The following is a 15,487-nucleotide window of genomic DNA, read 5'->3' on the forward strand; positions in this document are numbered from 1 at the left end:
TGAACATCTGGACCCTAAGGAACCAGTTATAATGGGACCCCGGAGTTGATGGCTTTAGGACCCCAGGCATGAATCCATCCCTGTTTCATGAGCCAGGGCCTCCATTTAATATTTAACTAGCCCCAGCACCCGCTTCAGGCACCTGTTGATCAATCCATGTAGGTAATTGCCAAACTAATGAGCCCTTCGCTTTGCCTTTCCCATGACACCGAGCAGCTGCCGAGGAGCGTTTCGCCGCACAAGAGGAATTCCAGCCATGTGCTGGCCAATGGAATTCACAGTACAGCACTTGCCTGCGGCATCGCTCCACGTCTGGGTCCTCTCGACAGTACTGCAGCCCTCCGTTCCTCAGGGCGTCCTCTGGATTGGCGAAAGCCTGGAAGAGAGAATTGCCGTCTCAGAGGCGTGAGGAGATGCTTCCCACCAAGACTCCGGGGGGCCTCAGGCGTAGAGCCCTGCGCAGATACGACATTTGATTCCGCGTCCGATCGGCGGCTAGCCGCGGATTTGCAGGGCTCCAGAGCCAGGACGCTAAGTGCAATCGAGTTTGCTGCACAATGTGAAGGTTGCTCACTGAATAGGGAGCCAGGAAATGGGGAGTTAATGTTCCCGTGGCCAGGCCAGCTCCTCCGGCTGCACATAGCGTGTAGGAGGGGATCCCGTTCTGTTCCTCATTAAGTGTGCAGCTTTTACACACAGTCTTGGGGCCCAGTCCTGCCAACTCCCCTGCACGGGATTAATTCAGTCACGTACCCGGGCCACTGGAGCATGCAAGTTGCTCTGACAAGCGTTTGCAGGATCCGGCTCTTTGGCTGAGACTGTCAAAGCTGCTTAGGGATTGGGAGACCCAGGCCCAGCTCCTCAAAGGTATTTAGGGGCCTCATCTGCCTCTTTGGGCACCACTGACATGTTCAAACCAGCCCTCGGCTGCCACCCAGCCCCATAGGTACCAAGACCCCCATGGTGCTTACGTTTCCACCAAACAGCATTTGAAATGCCGCCTAAGCCCTGATGCTGACCCACAGCTAGCGAGCTGCTCAGAGCCATCACTCAAGCCTAAGCCACGCAGGGCCCAAACCACAGGAATGCCTATCCTGCCAATGGGACCCATCGGCGTGCTCACCCCAAGACCCGATCCCTGTCAGACCCCATTGCAGGAGGGCTGGATACAAGCCGCCAATAGGTATGTGGGGTGGGGGAGGGGGAGAGCACAGCACCCCACATCGAGACAACTGGGGGCACCGGGAAAGCATGAGAGAAACACACACACACTGTTGGCTTCTAGGGCATGGCCTTGGCTTGGGAGCCTAGCTCCAGGAGATGGAGGCACCTATCTCTGACCCGCCAGGGCACCAGGCCAGCTCTTAAGATACCTAAGCCCCCTCCTTGGCATTTCACTCCTGTCTAGCTTAGATGAGCAGGCGCCTAGTGCTCCGCATGCATTGACCGGGGAGCCGAGGCGCCTAGCTTGGGGCTGAGAATTCCACCAGCCTCCGGCTGCCGCGGCACCGCAATGCTGAGCAGAGCGACGTTGAAGTACCTCAGTGGGTACTGGTACTGGGGCCCAGATCTTCAGAAGTCAGTGGGACTCGGGAGAATCTCAGCCCTACTGTTTATTGCACACAGCAGCAGTGACCGCTATTCCTTGGAGTTTCCATTCTCACCCCCTTTTCCAGTTGCTTACAATACAGTCTGAAGCTTTTGGGGGCTGAGGTTTTCCAGACGTGGGGTGAAATCCTGGCCTCGTTGGAGACAGTGCAGACCTGGCTCCAGGGGGACCAGGATATCACCCTTTTCACTCGTTTGTTCGGAGGTTCAGGGAGGAGGAAGTGATTGTCTCAAAAGGCTGAACCATATGTGACGGTGAGAAGGAACCCACATATTTCTAGTGCCATCATATCAACACCACCTTCAAACAGAGCCCAAGCATGGGAGAGCAAGACAGGTCTGAGCGACCAGGATTGTAATCAAAGCCAAAGGTGACACCTGGGAGAGACAAGAATGATCAGATGCCCCTCCCCAGATGCCTGGGGGTGGCACATTCAGCAGGGAACCACAGCGGTGAAAGGAGCAGAACATGGGGTCACCCCGCCCCCAGCCTTCCATGCAGCTGTGTCTCCTGTCTGGGTCTGTACAGCCTCACGGGTGGGCAGGGCTGGGGGCTCGGCTGGGGGCAGTACAGTCGCACTGGAGGAGCTGCCAGTGTGGGGCTACCCAGAAACCCCATGTTCTGCTCCTTTCACTGCTGGTTCCCAGGAGAGCCTGGCGGCTCAGAAATCAGTAGCCACTGAAATTGGTACCCAGCGCAGCGGGAGGACAGAGCCCCTTCCCCTCCCAGGTAACGTGGAATGGGGAGGGGACAGGGAGAGCTCAGGGTCCCCGGGCTGGGGACGGGGTGGGGAACAGTCACATGGAGGGGGTTCACGTGCCCCCCTTTCTGTGCCACCTGTGAGTCACCCATGATCAAAGCTACACTGCAAGCTTAACTCAATTTCACCACCATGTGATCTGTTATATAATCAGACACTAGACACTTCATCTAGCACTGAATTACAGCCGCCTCTGGGATGGTACACGGCAGCTGTTTAATAGTGCAGTGCAGTCATTAAAAAACCAAACAATTGCCAGAAATGGCAAAGAATTCCGTGTCCTATGAAATCAGAAGGGTTTTTGTTTGTTTGTTTTTAGAAGTACAGCTATCATACAGGTTCCTGAACTGGCATTTGATTCAGTAGCTTTAACGTGCCTTTTGAACTTACAGAGTCATATGTACGTAAAGGATAATTACCCGACTCACTGATCACAGAGTTCAGATTTTGATAACTAGCCTGTCCCCACATATGTTATAGGAATTGCTATGCTGGGATCCATTTACAGCAGTGGCAGTCTGGTCTTGCAGCACAGAAAGGACCCGACTCTGTTCCTTAATCATTCCAGAGCCTTGGATTTTAGCAGGGCTGTAGCACAGTGCAGGGAGATTGAATGATTTGGGATTGACAGGGCAAGCCCAAACCACGTTAAGTACATCAGAGTTACAGCACAGAAGTGCCAGGTCCTCACAGTCGAAATTTTACTCATATTTTTGAACTGCTTTAGAGCAGATTTCTCTTTGTTGCAGGGCGTTCGGTTGGGATTTTTTTTTTTTTTAAGGAAAAAGGACAGAATGTCCTAGCAAGAGGAGAAAAAACATGAGCTAATGTTTGATTGACTTCCGTTGACATGTCAGGCCAGCTTTTCTGCCTGCACTAGGAGAATATTTCTGTTCTACTTCCCAACCCCAAAACAAGTTCCCTCTAGACTTGTTTACCTCCTCAGAAGTTAGGTCCTCCTGTAACAAACACAGGTAGGAATTCAGCTTTTAAAAAGCCACAAACAGACTCAGAGTTCACAGGGTTGTTTTTTGTTTGTTTGTTTGTTTTTTGGCTATTCACTTAACATTTTTAAAATTAGTTTCTTACAGACAAACTGTCAAACTGATAGTTAGTGAAAAGGCTGGTTCCAAAAGGAACTCACCTGCATGGCATTTCAGATTTGCAAATGACTGTTCATCTTTTTTAATCCTACTCTAAACATGTTGCAGATGGGAGGGAAATACTCACACACCACTCCAACCTGATCTACTGCAGCTACAAAATAGTTTCCAACTTGCTTCAAAGCCTCAGTAAAAGCAGTCAGCCACTATTTAAAGGCTCAAACTCAACCCTCCGTAGTTGCAGAAATGCTAACAGAAACCCCCAAGCAGCGCAGGCAGTTCTGGAGTGCAGAAAAGCTGGAACGTACCTTCTTTCTGAGCCTCACTTGTCCTGTAATGATGGCAAGAACATACATTTTTATAATCAAGATTGTGCTGTAGAAAGTAAACGATGCAAACACTTCATTTTCCATCATTTTCCAGAAAAGCGGGAGAGGATTTGCGTTTCCTTAAGCAGGCTGCAGCCACTAGCAATCTCAGTTCAGAGTGATTCTGTGAGAAAAGGGGATGGATCACTGTTTTATTCAAGTCTAAACATAAACTTCTACACCCACAGAGCGCCTCTTGCTTGGTACATCCAGCACTGCAAGAGCTATTCCACTCTAAACTGCTCAAACATATTCGAATCCCTCAGATCTATAGATGCAAAAAATCCAGTTAGCAGAGACAGATGCACACCCCCGCCCCCAAACACACACACTTTGAACCCTAGAACGGACCCACTCCACATCATTTTCATAACATATTGGTGACTCTATGGATAGTAATAATAGCAAGCCCCAGCCCTTTTTCAGTGCTCCAATTGGGGCATTTTTGACAATATAGCTACAGCAATCAAGGGGGTTTGATCCCCGACCGACAGAGATGTGCTGGCACACAACCCCCAGTGTAGCCACAGTTACCCCAGCCAAAATGTGCTTTTGCTGGTACAGCTTTGTTACGGTTCTGGAGGGAACCGAACCTGCTCGAGGGAGTTCTGTCAGGTCTCAACCCGCCCAGTTCTCACCTCTCTGTGGGAGGCAACCTGCATCCCTCTCCCTGCAGATCGGGGCTTTAGGCTTCCAGTCTCCCCACGATTCACTGCGATTAACCCAGCGGGGGAGACCTTAGCCCAGCACCTGTGGTTCACTCACACTCAAAGGTCAACGGCAGCGTCACCAGTGACCAGCCGGCCTTCCCCGAGCAGTTTGTTTTAGCACCCAAGCCCTGCTGAGAAAGCAGGACAGCAGCCTACCCACAGGCTAGCTTGCCTAGTGCCACCCTCTTCCTCGGGACCCTCCAGGTGCAGTCCTTCAAATCCTGCCAGCAGGGCTTTGCCCTCTCACCTCCAGTTTCAGATCAGTGCTTCGGGTCCAAGGGAGGGTCGCTCAGCCAGTTCCAGCTGACCCTTTAGCCACAAAAACTCGTGCGTCTCCCTGGGCCTCTTGAATCTGCTCTGACCAGTCTGTACTATTCCCCCCAGGGGTTGCTACTTCTCTGGAGTGATTGACCTGCCCTGGGATTTGCAGTAATTAGCCCCCCATTGGTATTAATGCCTGGGCGAAACTCAGCTAGAATACAGTTCCTCACTCACACAGACACAGGGTTTCATGGCAATTCCCCGGGCGTCTGGCACCTCTTGCTATAATAGTCTCTTTAAATCTCCACAGTTCCAAGGTCTCACCTCTGGCACAAGCTTGTTTGCTTTTGGAGGGCGTGGTGGGCGGGGGAGGAAATGGGGGGGGGTCTCCAATAAGCGATACTGGTTTTGCTGGTAAGCTGTGTCCACCCTAAGAGCGGTGCGCCAGTATGGTGGACTGGCCTCGCTATCCTGGCAAAGCACGCCTAGCGTACGCTTGGCCTGGGCTAGCATTGGAGCGTTCATGGTTTCTTGCCATTTTGGGTCCGGCCCTCCCCCTATTTGAGGCAATGAAAAAGCTCCTGTTAACGTGCATGGTGCAGGATCAGGTGCTACATCTTCTCACTGTAGCACAGGGGTGGGCAAACTAGGGCCCGGGGGCCACATCTGGCCCTTCAGATGTTTTAATCCAGCCCTCCCATTCCTGCTGGGGAGCAGGGTCCAGAGCTTGCTACACTCCACACGGCTCCTGAAAGCAGCGGCATGTCCCCTCTCCAGCTCCTATGCGTAGAGGCAGGCAGGGGGCGCCACATGCTGCCCCTGCCCCAAGCGCCGCCACCGCAGCTCCCATTGGCCAGGAACTGTGGCCAATGGGAGCTGCAGGGGCGGCGCCTGCGGACAAGGCAGCGTGCAGTGCTGCCTAGCCGTGCCTCCGCATACGCGCCAGAGCAGGGAACATGCTGCTGCTTCTGGGAGCTGCTTGAGGTAAGCACCGCCTGGATCCTGCACCCCTGACCCCCTCCTGCATCCCAACCCCCTGCCCAAGCCCTGATCCCCCTCCTACCCTCTGAGCCCCTCAGTCCCAGCCCAGAGCACCCTCCTGCACCCCCAACCCCTCATCCCCAATCCCCCCCCCGAGCCCGCACCCCCCGCTGGAACCCTCCCCCCCCACCCCAACCTCCTGCCCCAGTCCAGAGCCCCCTCCCACACCCTGAACTCCTCATTTCTGGCCCTGCCCCAGGGCCCTCACCCCCTCCCACACCCCAACCCCCAATTTTGTGAGCATTCATGGCCCGCCATACAATTTCCATACCCAGATGTGGCCCTCGGGCCAAAAAGTTTGCCCTCTCCTGCTGTAGCAAGTACTGATGTGGGCTATCGTAGTACTTGGCCGCAAGATGGCTCAGGGGAGGGGGGAGTGGGAAAGGGCTCTTCAGGGCTGGTACCAAGCCAAACAGCATCACCTTTTTCAAATACACACGCACGACTGTCCTGGTTTAATGAGATGAAGCAACATGCAACCAACATGCCAGTATGCAGGAATCAAACCACCTCTTGATGGATCTGCAGTGGTTCTCAACCAGGGGTTCGCGTGCCCCTGGGAGTACGCAGAGGTCTTCCAGTGGGTACCTCAACTCATCTAGATATTTGCTTAGTTTCACAACAGACTACATAAAAAACACTAGCAAAGTCAGTTTCCTACAGACAATGGCTGGTTTATACTGCTCTAGATACTATACACTGAAACGTAAGTACAATCTTTATAGTCCAATTGATTTAGTTTATAATTATATGGTAACAATGAGAAAGTCAGCAAGGTTTCAGTAATAGTGTGGCGGTGACACTTTTGTATTTTTAGGTCTGATTTTGTCAGCAAGTCGTTTTGAAGTGAGGTGTAACTTGGGGCACACAAGACAAATCAGACCCCTGAACGGGTACAGCCGCCTGGAAAGCTGGGAACCGCTGATTTAAAATCGCTAAACCAGGTCTGGTCCTAAACCAGAGATTTATTTATGCTGAAAATTGGGCAGACTCTTTTCTCTGCTTGGGTCGCTAATCCAAGCTTCCCTCCCGCAGCTGAAGAGTGCCCCCAGGACCCTAGCCCAGCCCCAGGATATCATCCAGCCAGTTAAAGAGAACCAGGGAAGGGTGAGTTAGGGCAGGATGTCTTCCTTCTCAGCCTCCCATCCCCAAGGAGCTATTTAGACCCACAGGCTCACTGAGGTGGGGAAGCTGCCATGTTTGTTCTGCTCCTCAAATGTAAGCTTGAAAACAATGAGTTGCTTAGTGTTTTCCGGCTGGGATCAGAGCTGAGGAAGCCGTTTCTGTCTGAGCCATTCGTCATTCCAGGCCACGCTGCAGCCTCGCACGCAAGTTTCATACTCCGTAGGCTGCAGCGGAGCACGGACCCTTCCCTGCCTCCGTCCAGCATGGCCTCCACTGTTGGAGGGTGGTCTGTCCTCCTGTGCAGCGCATCCATCTGCTGTCCCCTCCCACGTTCACAGCATAGGGCCCGGATCTATAAAACCCACCAACAGGCCAATCAAGCCCGAGAGCGGGAAATTCAGGTCTGTTACTTACATATTGGAACTGCAGCTGCTCCTCTGGCAATCAGAACAGCATCACCTCCTGCTGGCTGATTAGTCATTTCTAGGAGGGGCCACAGGTACCACGCCCAGGGGGGATTTGGTTTTTTTAAGCAATACCTGATACTTGATGCATTTGGAAGGCAAGAAACCCAGGGCTTTTCCCAACTAGCTTATGGGCCCCAGTTAGAAGATTCCAGGGTGGCAAGTGATCAGGTTGCACACAAAGAGAAGATTTTCAGAAGAGCTCAAAGCCAGATTTTCCAGCACCTCCCACTGTGCTGCTTGCGGCCAGATTTTCAACAGAGCTCAGCACCCAGCATGCACCAAGCCCATCGAGCTCTGAGCCATGTCGTTTGGGAGAGAAGGGGGCAGGCGGGACACAAGCCAGCACGGGGCAGCTGGTGAAGAGTGAGTCCCAGCAGCATGTGGTCCTGTGTTTAGCAACCAGCCCCTTGGGGGTGGGCAGGAAAGGGGGATGTCTGAAGCAAAGCCCCAGAGCCACAGACATTGGAAGGGTTCATCATTCCCCACTATCACATTTGGGGAGCGGCAGCTTCTCAGCACCCGCTCCCATATCACAGCCACCGACTGCAAATGCCAGACTTTCTCTCCCGGGAGCTCTGCAGCAAGGGGCTGGAAAATTCCCTTTGCTGCTGGCCCTGTGCAAGGTGGAGAAACAATCCAGGCCAGGAGCCACAGGTCAGCCTAGGTATCAGCTCCACTTCCCCTGTGCTATTTACACAGAAGTGGGGGCTAAATGACCTTGACTTCTAATTAGTTGGCAGATGGGAGGAACACACCAGCAAAGCAGAGGAAGGGCAGCAACAGGAGACATTCCCTTAGGAGCTCCTAGCCAACACCCACCTGGGATTTTCAAGCCTAGACACAGGTGGTCAGATCATCAGCTGGTAAATCAAGGCAGCACCGTTAAACTTTGTGGAGTAACGGCAGCTAAGGATCTGACCAGAGATTCTTAGGGACAGTAGCGTCCTAATCTGTATTCCCATTTCTGCTGCTCCCCCCCCACAGCCCCTTTCCTTCCTTACAAAGTAACCGGCGTGTGGCACAAAGCATCTGCAATACCTGGAATCAGGTTCCCAGCAGACAAACTAGCACGTCTCCTTGGCGCCTTGGGTGTGGCTAATTTCCTCCTCCTTGGCATTATTAAAGGGTCACCGGGAGGCCACAGGTGCCTTGGCGCCAGGGACCAATTAACCCAGACAATGCATATAAATCATCCACGTACATTTCAATCAAGTGAAATAAACAGCATGCAGAGTTTATTTATGCATGTGTAGATAGGGGTAGATATAGTCGCAGGTGTATGAGTATATTATATATACATATACATACATATATATATATATATATATATATATATATATATATAATGCCATCAGGTAGTATACATAACCACCTGTAGTAAGCGCATGGTTTTTTCTCTGATGTTACCCCCTATTCCCACATTGTCTCTTGCCTTCATTTGCTCTCAGTCCAACAGCCGTGGAGCTCTGTTGATTTTGAGGCGGCACAGTGCCGGTGCAGAGGGCTGCCTTAGGATCATTATTGGTATTTCACACGGAGATTGGAGTAGAGCCCAGAGGCCAAGCAGGTCGGGGCCCAGTTGCGCTAGGCGCTGTGCGAACATACAGAAACGACAGCCCCTGCCCCAAAGCCCTTACAGCCGAAAAGAGCCGCGCCTCTCGTTGCAGGATCACGCTCTCTACAGGACCAAGCATTGACTGTGAGCTCTTTGGCCCAGAGCCTCAAAGGGTGTGTAGGCGCCTAACTCCCCTGAAAGCAATGGAGGTTAAGAACCTAAATACTTTTGAGGACCTGAGCCTTTGGGACTGGGGCGTCTTCCCAGCTTTCATTTTATTCTCTACGCTCACGTAAACAACTTGCTATTCAAGGGACACTCCGGCTGCAGCATGCCCCTACTCCACCTGCCTCCCACCTGGGCAACGTATGCTGCAGCCTACGGGCCAAGCTCGCTTTCAGCAACACTGGTATCAATTCAGAGCAACCCCACAACTTACATGGAATGATGTTGGATTTACACCGGTGTAACGACGGGTCTGCTCCTGCCAGGCTTACTCACACGAGTAGCCCTTACTCACAGGAATAATTCCATTGCCTTCAGAAGGGCTACTTCGGTGAGTAAAGCCTGGTTTCGAAGAGCAGACGTCAGGGGTCAGGGACCGGTTCTTGGGTGGGGGTGTGTGTGTGTGTGTGTGTGTGTGCAGTGCCTAACAAAACAGGATCCATGACTGGGGTTCTAAGGCGGCCTCGGGACAGATAACGATAATACACGCGTTAGAGCAGGGGCGGGGTCTGATTTACCTGCCCGTAAGGCACTTACACCACAGCCAGATTTCCGCTACAGACATGTGCTGAAGGAGTTCAGGATTAATCCATGGGGTTAGAATGACCCAGAGGATGAGGTGAAGGCAGTTTCAAATAAAAGCGAAATCAATGAATCGTGCTTTGGAAGTGGACTAATTATTCTGGAATACAATCGCCTTCATTCCAGACCACTGTGCACATGGGGAGTTACTTTGCTATACCTATGCTCAGAAATTCCCCCCCACGTAGACAAGGCTGACAAGAGAGGAGTGACTGGGAACCATACACCTGGGAATGGAGGTGTGCAAGTATGAATTCGAGGGCGTGGTGGAGAGTTAATCTCTCTGCTGCAAAGATCAGCCCTGCAATCAGACATCTAAGAGCTGCAGCATGGAGGCACTTGCAAGGCAGCTGAGTTTTAATAACCCAGGGTCACCTCAAACCAGCATTTCCACAATTTTTGAAAAGCAGAGTCCCAGTCCAGGAAAACAAAACCCATCTCTCTCTCCTGCAATCCAGCCACGCAGTAACAGCCTCCTCATCTTAATCTATGTTTTTTAGGTGTTTGCATCCTGGCCTTTCTGCTGGGAAATGGTGGTATAGATCTCCATACAGTCTTTTTCTTACATGTTTTGGTGAGCAGTGAGATAGTTAACAACATTGATAATGAAAGTATCATAACTGGCGCCTGAGTTAGCACCTACAGAAATGAATGGTGCAGTTCACACATGTCAGCGATCAGGCTCTCTGCAAACTCAAGCAGACGTCAGTTATGCATGGGTCACGTTTTGATGCTTTTCTTTGCAACCATAAAAGCTAGAGGGTGTGAAAACTAAGACTCCTCAGAACAACGGAGCGGTCTGTCCATGTCCCCCCCAGTTAGTCCTTTGGGTTCCCTGGGTGGCATGCCCCTCACTTGGAGAAAACTGCTTTAACAAGCCAAAACAAACAACCATGTCATTTTCAAGTCTCTGCTCCTCCAGTGTGGCTGGCAGATAGACTGCTAGTTTGAGGAGATGGGGACTATGGAAGGGGCTTCAATCTCTCTTGTTATGAGCAGCACATGAACTCACTCTACAATCTCTCTCTCAGGGTGAAAGAATTTCTTGGCTAACTCACACGAATGTGTGCTGGGACACAGAACAGCTGCAGAAGACGGGACTGAAGTGCAGGGTTTAGTCTAGTCTTATCTCTCCCCTTGCTTTAGCATTTCCTGTGGACACAGCTGGGTTTTAAACCCTGGATCTGAGAGTAAAGCAACACCTGTAATTCTGGGAGAGATACGCACTGGGCTGGGGAGGGAAATCTGGGGTCTGCTGGAAGCCAGCCCCCTCCTCTACTTTCGCTTGGACATGAATATGGCAACCGCCATCTGGTCCTGTTCCAGAGAACTGCATCACCTCAGGAAATCATTTCTATAACAAATGTAGAATGCACCTCACATTGCTGCCTTGAAAACTGGACTTTTCAGACAAAAATATAACGAGCGATGTTTCTAAACTGCTGAAATTTACAAGCATCTTTAATCTTTGACCAGGTAGAACAAACCTCTTCATCTCTGCTTGTGCAACCTGAAACTGTCCCCAAGGGGAAAGTACCTTATAGACTGGTGACTCGGAGACAATGCTATACTAATCCCGCCCCCACTATAACAATCTCCGACTCTCCTGCCTCTCACTTCATGGCTGATACCAAAGATTCTGCAGTGAGAACTTAGTTGACAATGTTGTTGATGAGAAGAATGCCTAGCTCTTATATAGCACTTATCAGTAGATCTCAAAATGTGTCATGATCTATAATGTATTTATCCTCACCACACCCTTGTGAGACAGGGCAGTGCTATTACCCCCATGTTACAGATGGGGGACCTGAGGCACTGAGAGGCTGTGTGACTTGCCCAAGGTCACACAGAAAACCTGTAGCAGAGCAGGGAATTAGACTCAGGTGTCCCATGTCTTAGGCTATTGACCTAACCATTGGGCTGTCTTTCCCCAGGCAGATCCAGTGTGCTCTCCTGTTGTGTAACGGGCTGTGGAGCACTCGCAGGCAGAAACACTTGTCTTTGTCTGTCAAATCAGCAGCTAGGGACCAGAGACACACAAGGAACCTGATCCAAAGGGAAATCAACTAGAGTCTTCCCACTAACTTCAAGTAGCTTTGGATCCGGTCCATCATCCCTCTCCTCGCCCTCTCTGCCCACACTGGGGAAGAAACGTCATGTGGCTTCTTTTCGGATGGGTCAGCAGTAGAACATGCCATGATGATATTTCAGGTTTTCATTGGCTGGTAGCAAGGTTTTGTGGTGACCATCGTCACTAGCTCCATGCAGGAGGAAGAGGAAGTCTGGTCCCTGGCTCTAATTATAAGAGTAGTTCCCCTCTCCCATTCAGTGCCCTCAGTCCTCTCACTTGGTCCCGAAGGGCTGGTCTGCCGCAGCATAGCTACCTCTCTGAGGGGTGTGAACCATCTAGCCCCCGGTGCAGACAGCGCTAGGACAACAGGAAAAACCTACCGTCCCTTGTGGAGCGGTGACTCTCTACGCCAAAGGGAGAACCCCTCCTGTTGGCATAAGAGGCGTCTACACTGACGCAATACAGAGACACAACTATAGCGCAGCAGATGCACTGCTGTAGCCTTTGAAGTGTAGACAGGCCCTGACTCTGAGGCCAGGGGCGTCACTGCCCCTCCAGATTCCTGCCAGGGTTTAGATTTTTTTATTTATTTATTTATTTATTTGCAGGGAGGGGGTTCAAAATCCGTGCCCTCCCCTCGTCCCCACTATCAACAGTTACACGTCCCCTTTCTGTCTGAGCCAGCTTCAGATTCTGTTCTCTTCTTCCACTGCACAGGGGGTTGTTTTAGCTGCGTTGTTTGTGGCGCCACCTGCTGGACGCTCTCGTTATCGTTACCACAACTCTTGCTCTTCAAGCTATTCATTCTGGAAAGAAGAAAATTAATACCCTTCTTCTTTTAAAAGCTGGGGCTTACAGGTGCCACCTCTTCAAAATCCGAGAGGAGATGCCACTGAAATCCTGCCTCCTGTGCAGAGACACAGGTGCAGTTCAACCCCCCTGTAAATTGCAGTGCCAGAGTAGAACTACAGACATAGTTACAAACACCGGCGTAAATCAGAAGCCAGTAGGGTTACACAGCCATCAAGGTAGCATGAGCCAGATCAGAGTCAGGCCCGAAGGCAGCAGAATAGGAACTAGGCCTGGTCTACATTAAGGCCGTAGTTAGGTTGAATGAGCCCCTAGTGTTGACGCGGCGAGGTCAACAGAAGGATTCTTCCATCAACCCAGCTACCGCCTCTTGGAGCTACGTTGATGGGAAAACCCCTTGGTCGCTGTAGGGTTTCGGTTACACTCCTGCAGCGCCATAGCTGTACTGCTAGAGCTGCTGTAGTGCAGACATATCCTATGTGAAAATAATGAGCATGAAAAGGCTTCTATCCCCCTCCTAGGCTTTTCCTTCCCTTCCGGAAAGCTAAGTTATTCAGGGCAGGGGCTGTCTGTGGGCAGGTCTACACCTGGAAAACTGCAGCTGCACTGCTGTAGTGTGTTAGTGAAGATGCTAGCGTGCCAGTGGGAGAGCGTCTCCCATCAGCATAATTAATCCACTTCCATGAGAGGCGGTACCTACGTTGCTGGGAGAAGTTCTCCCATTGACAGAGTGTGGTCTGCACCGGTGGATTTTTCACACCCCTGAGTGATGTCATTGTACCGATGTACATTTGTAGTGCAAACCTGGCCTCAGTGTCTTCTGCAGCACCAGGCACGTTGTCTGAGCATAAATAATATTGAACAAAAACCCTTGGCCAAATGTATCCCCGGTGTAACTCCAGGGTTTGAATGGGAGCCGGATTTGGCTCAAAATGATTTGGGGGCTCCCATGTTGAGTGGAGAGACCCCACATTAATGCTTACAGCAAGTAGTAAATCCTTGGACTAGCCATCCCCAGGTCTCTTCTCCATAAGAATGAGCCTGGAGAAAGAATCCTTGCTATTTCTCTTAGAAATCTATGTGGTACCTGTGCAAGGATTACTGTTCTGCTCATCAGGAGATGCTCTTGTGTCTATGGGTTGTGCCCAAACATCTCTCGCTCTTGAGTGATTATAGAATTTCAGAGCTTGTACCAGGCACTGGGGTACTCGACTTCTCCGAGATGGAATGCATTCATACCACAAGCATTTACACAACAGAATACCTCTGGTCCAGCATGTCACGCGTCTGTTAGGGCAGCCACGTTAGCTGAAGTTAAAAAGAAAATACTGCCCTATTGGTCAGAAGACGTGAACGGAGAGATAAATGGAAAGGAAGGGTTGGCTAGTGGTCAGAGCAGGGACTCTTGGGTTCCATTACCTACTTTTCAACCAACCCACTGGGTGACTTTATGGAATTAACTTGGCTTCTCGGTGCTTCCATTTCCCCATTTCTGAAATGTGAATAATAATGTGCATCTGTAACATGGGCTGTTGTGAGGCTTAGTGTGTGTAAAACACGTTAAGCTGCTCAGGTGGCAAGGAGGAAAGAAATGCCAAACGTTCTCTAGCACCTTTCATGCTCAAAGGATCTCAGAGTGCTTTACGGAGTAATCAGTTAAATAGGAAACTAGTAATTACCAGATTTGGCTCAGCCCCCAGTGTCCATCTAGCCATGTATCCTGTCTCTGACAGCGGCCAAGACCAGCTGCTTCAGGGGAAGGTGTAAGAACCCCACAATAGCAGATGTGGGATATAAGGTCTCATCTTGATCTCTAATAGTTGGAGATTGGCCTACAGCCTGAAGCAGGAGGTCTGATGTAGCTTCCACAAAATCTGTTATGAATTAAAACACTGGATATTCTTGATAGCCATGTAAGTGTCCAAACCATTTTTGAATCTTGTTAAGATCTTGGCCTCAACGACTTCATGTCCCAGTGAGTTCCACAGTCTACACGTGGTGTGAAAAAGTACTTCCTTTTATCGGTTTGATTTTCGCACCTTCTAATTTCACTGCACGTCCTCTTGTTCACGTGTTACAAGGGGAAGAGAAGCTCCTCATCTACCCTCTCCAGACCCCACATTCTTTGATACACTTGTATCATGTCCCCTCTTATTCAGCTCTTTTCTTTTCAATCTCTCTCCCCAGAAGAGTTTTTCCAGGCCATTGATCATTCTCATTACCCTTCTCTGAAATCCCTCTATTTCTGCATTATCCTTTTTGAGGTGGGGTGATCAGTACTGCGCATGCTATTCCAGATCACTGAGTTATATAAAGGCATTATAATATTTTCCATATTGTTCTCCATCCTCTTCCTTATGCCTCCTACTATCTTTGTTTTTTGACTGCAGCTGCACATTGAGCAGAGGTCTCCATTGAGCTGTCTCCAGTGATGTTTCATTGAGCTGTCTAAATACTCCACAGAAGACTACTCACTAGATAAAGAAATTCAAACTACATTTCCATTCAGGGCAGCCCATCCCAAGCCTAATTCCACAGCCATTTAGCCACAGATTTGAATGTAGTTCACACTGGCTCATAACATCTCTTCTCTTTATTCCTTTGGAACTTTTCCTTACCCATGAATGAGGGCTTCTCCGTGGCTATGAGTATAAGCCCATGACCTCTCTTTAGAGCAGCTGTAAGCACCTACACCTCTAAATCATGCAGAATTGTCAGCTGCAAAATTCCCATCTCGCTAATGTTCATTTAAAAATAAATGGTGATCAGAACACTGCACACATCAGTCTCTTTGAGACGG

The 15,487-nt window shown here is 50.4% G+C and overlaps 1 protein-coding gene across 4 annotated transcripts in view; it reads right to left on the reverse strand.

Annotated features, from left to right (window-relative positions):
* Nucleotides 1-15,487, reverse strand: part of PTGES (prostaglandin E synthase) — a 98,478-nt gene that overhangs the window by 56,453 nt on the left and 26,538 nt on the right. For all 4 annotated transcript variants that reach the window (XR_005589966.1, XR_005589967.1, XR_005589965.1 and 1 more), the window contains 2 exons: nt 3,781-3,964; nt 294-376 (listed from right to left, as the gene is read on the reverse strand). Coding sequence is in view for 1 of the 4 variants with exons in the window: in XM_039506901.1 (XP_039362835.1) it covers nt 294-376; nt 3,781-3,888 (191 nt within the window). In the remaining 3 variants the exon portion in view is untranslated. The remainder of the gene's footprint in view (nt 1-293; nt 377-3,780; nt 3,965-15,487) is intronic.

Source organism: Mauremys reevesii, linkage group 19, assembly GCF_016161935.1.
Source record: "Mauremys reevesii isolate NIE-2019 linkage group 19, ASM1616193v1, whole genome shotgun sequence".
NCBI lineage: Eukaryota > Metazoa > Chordata > Testudines > Geoemydidae > Mauremys > Mauremys reevesii.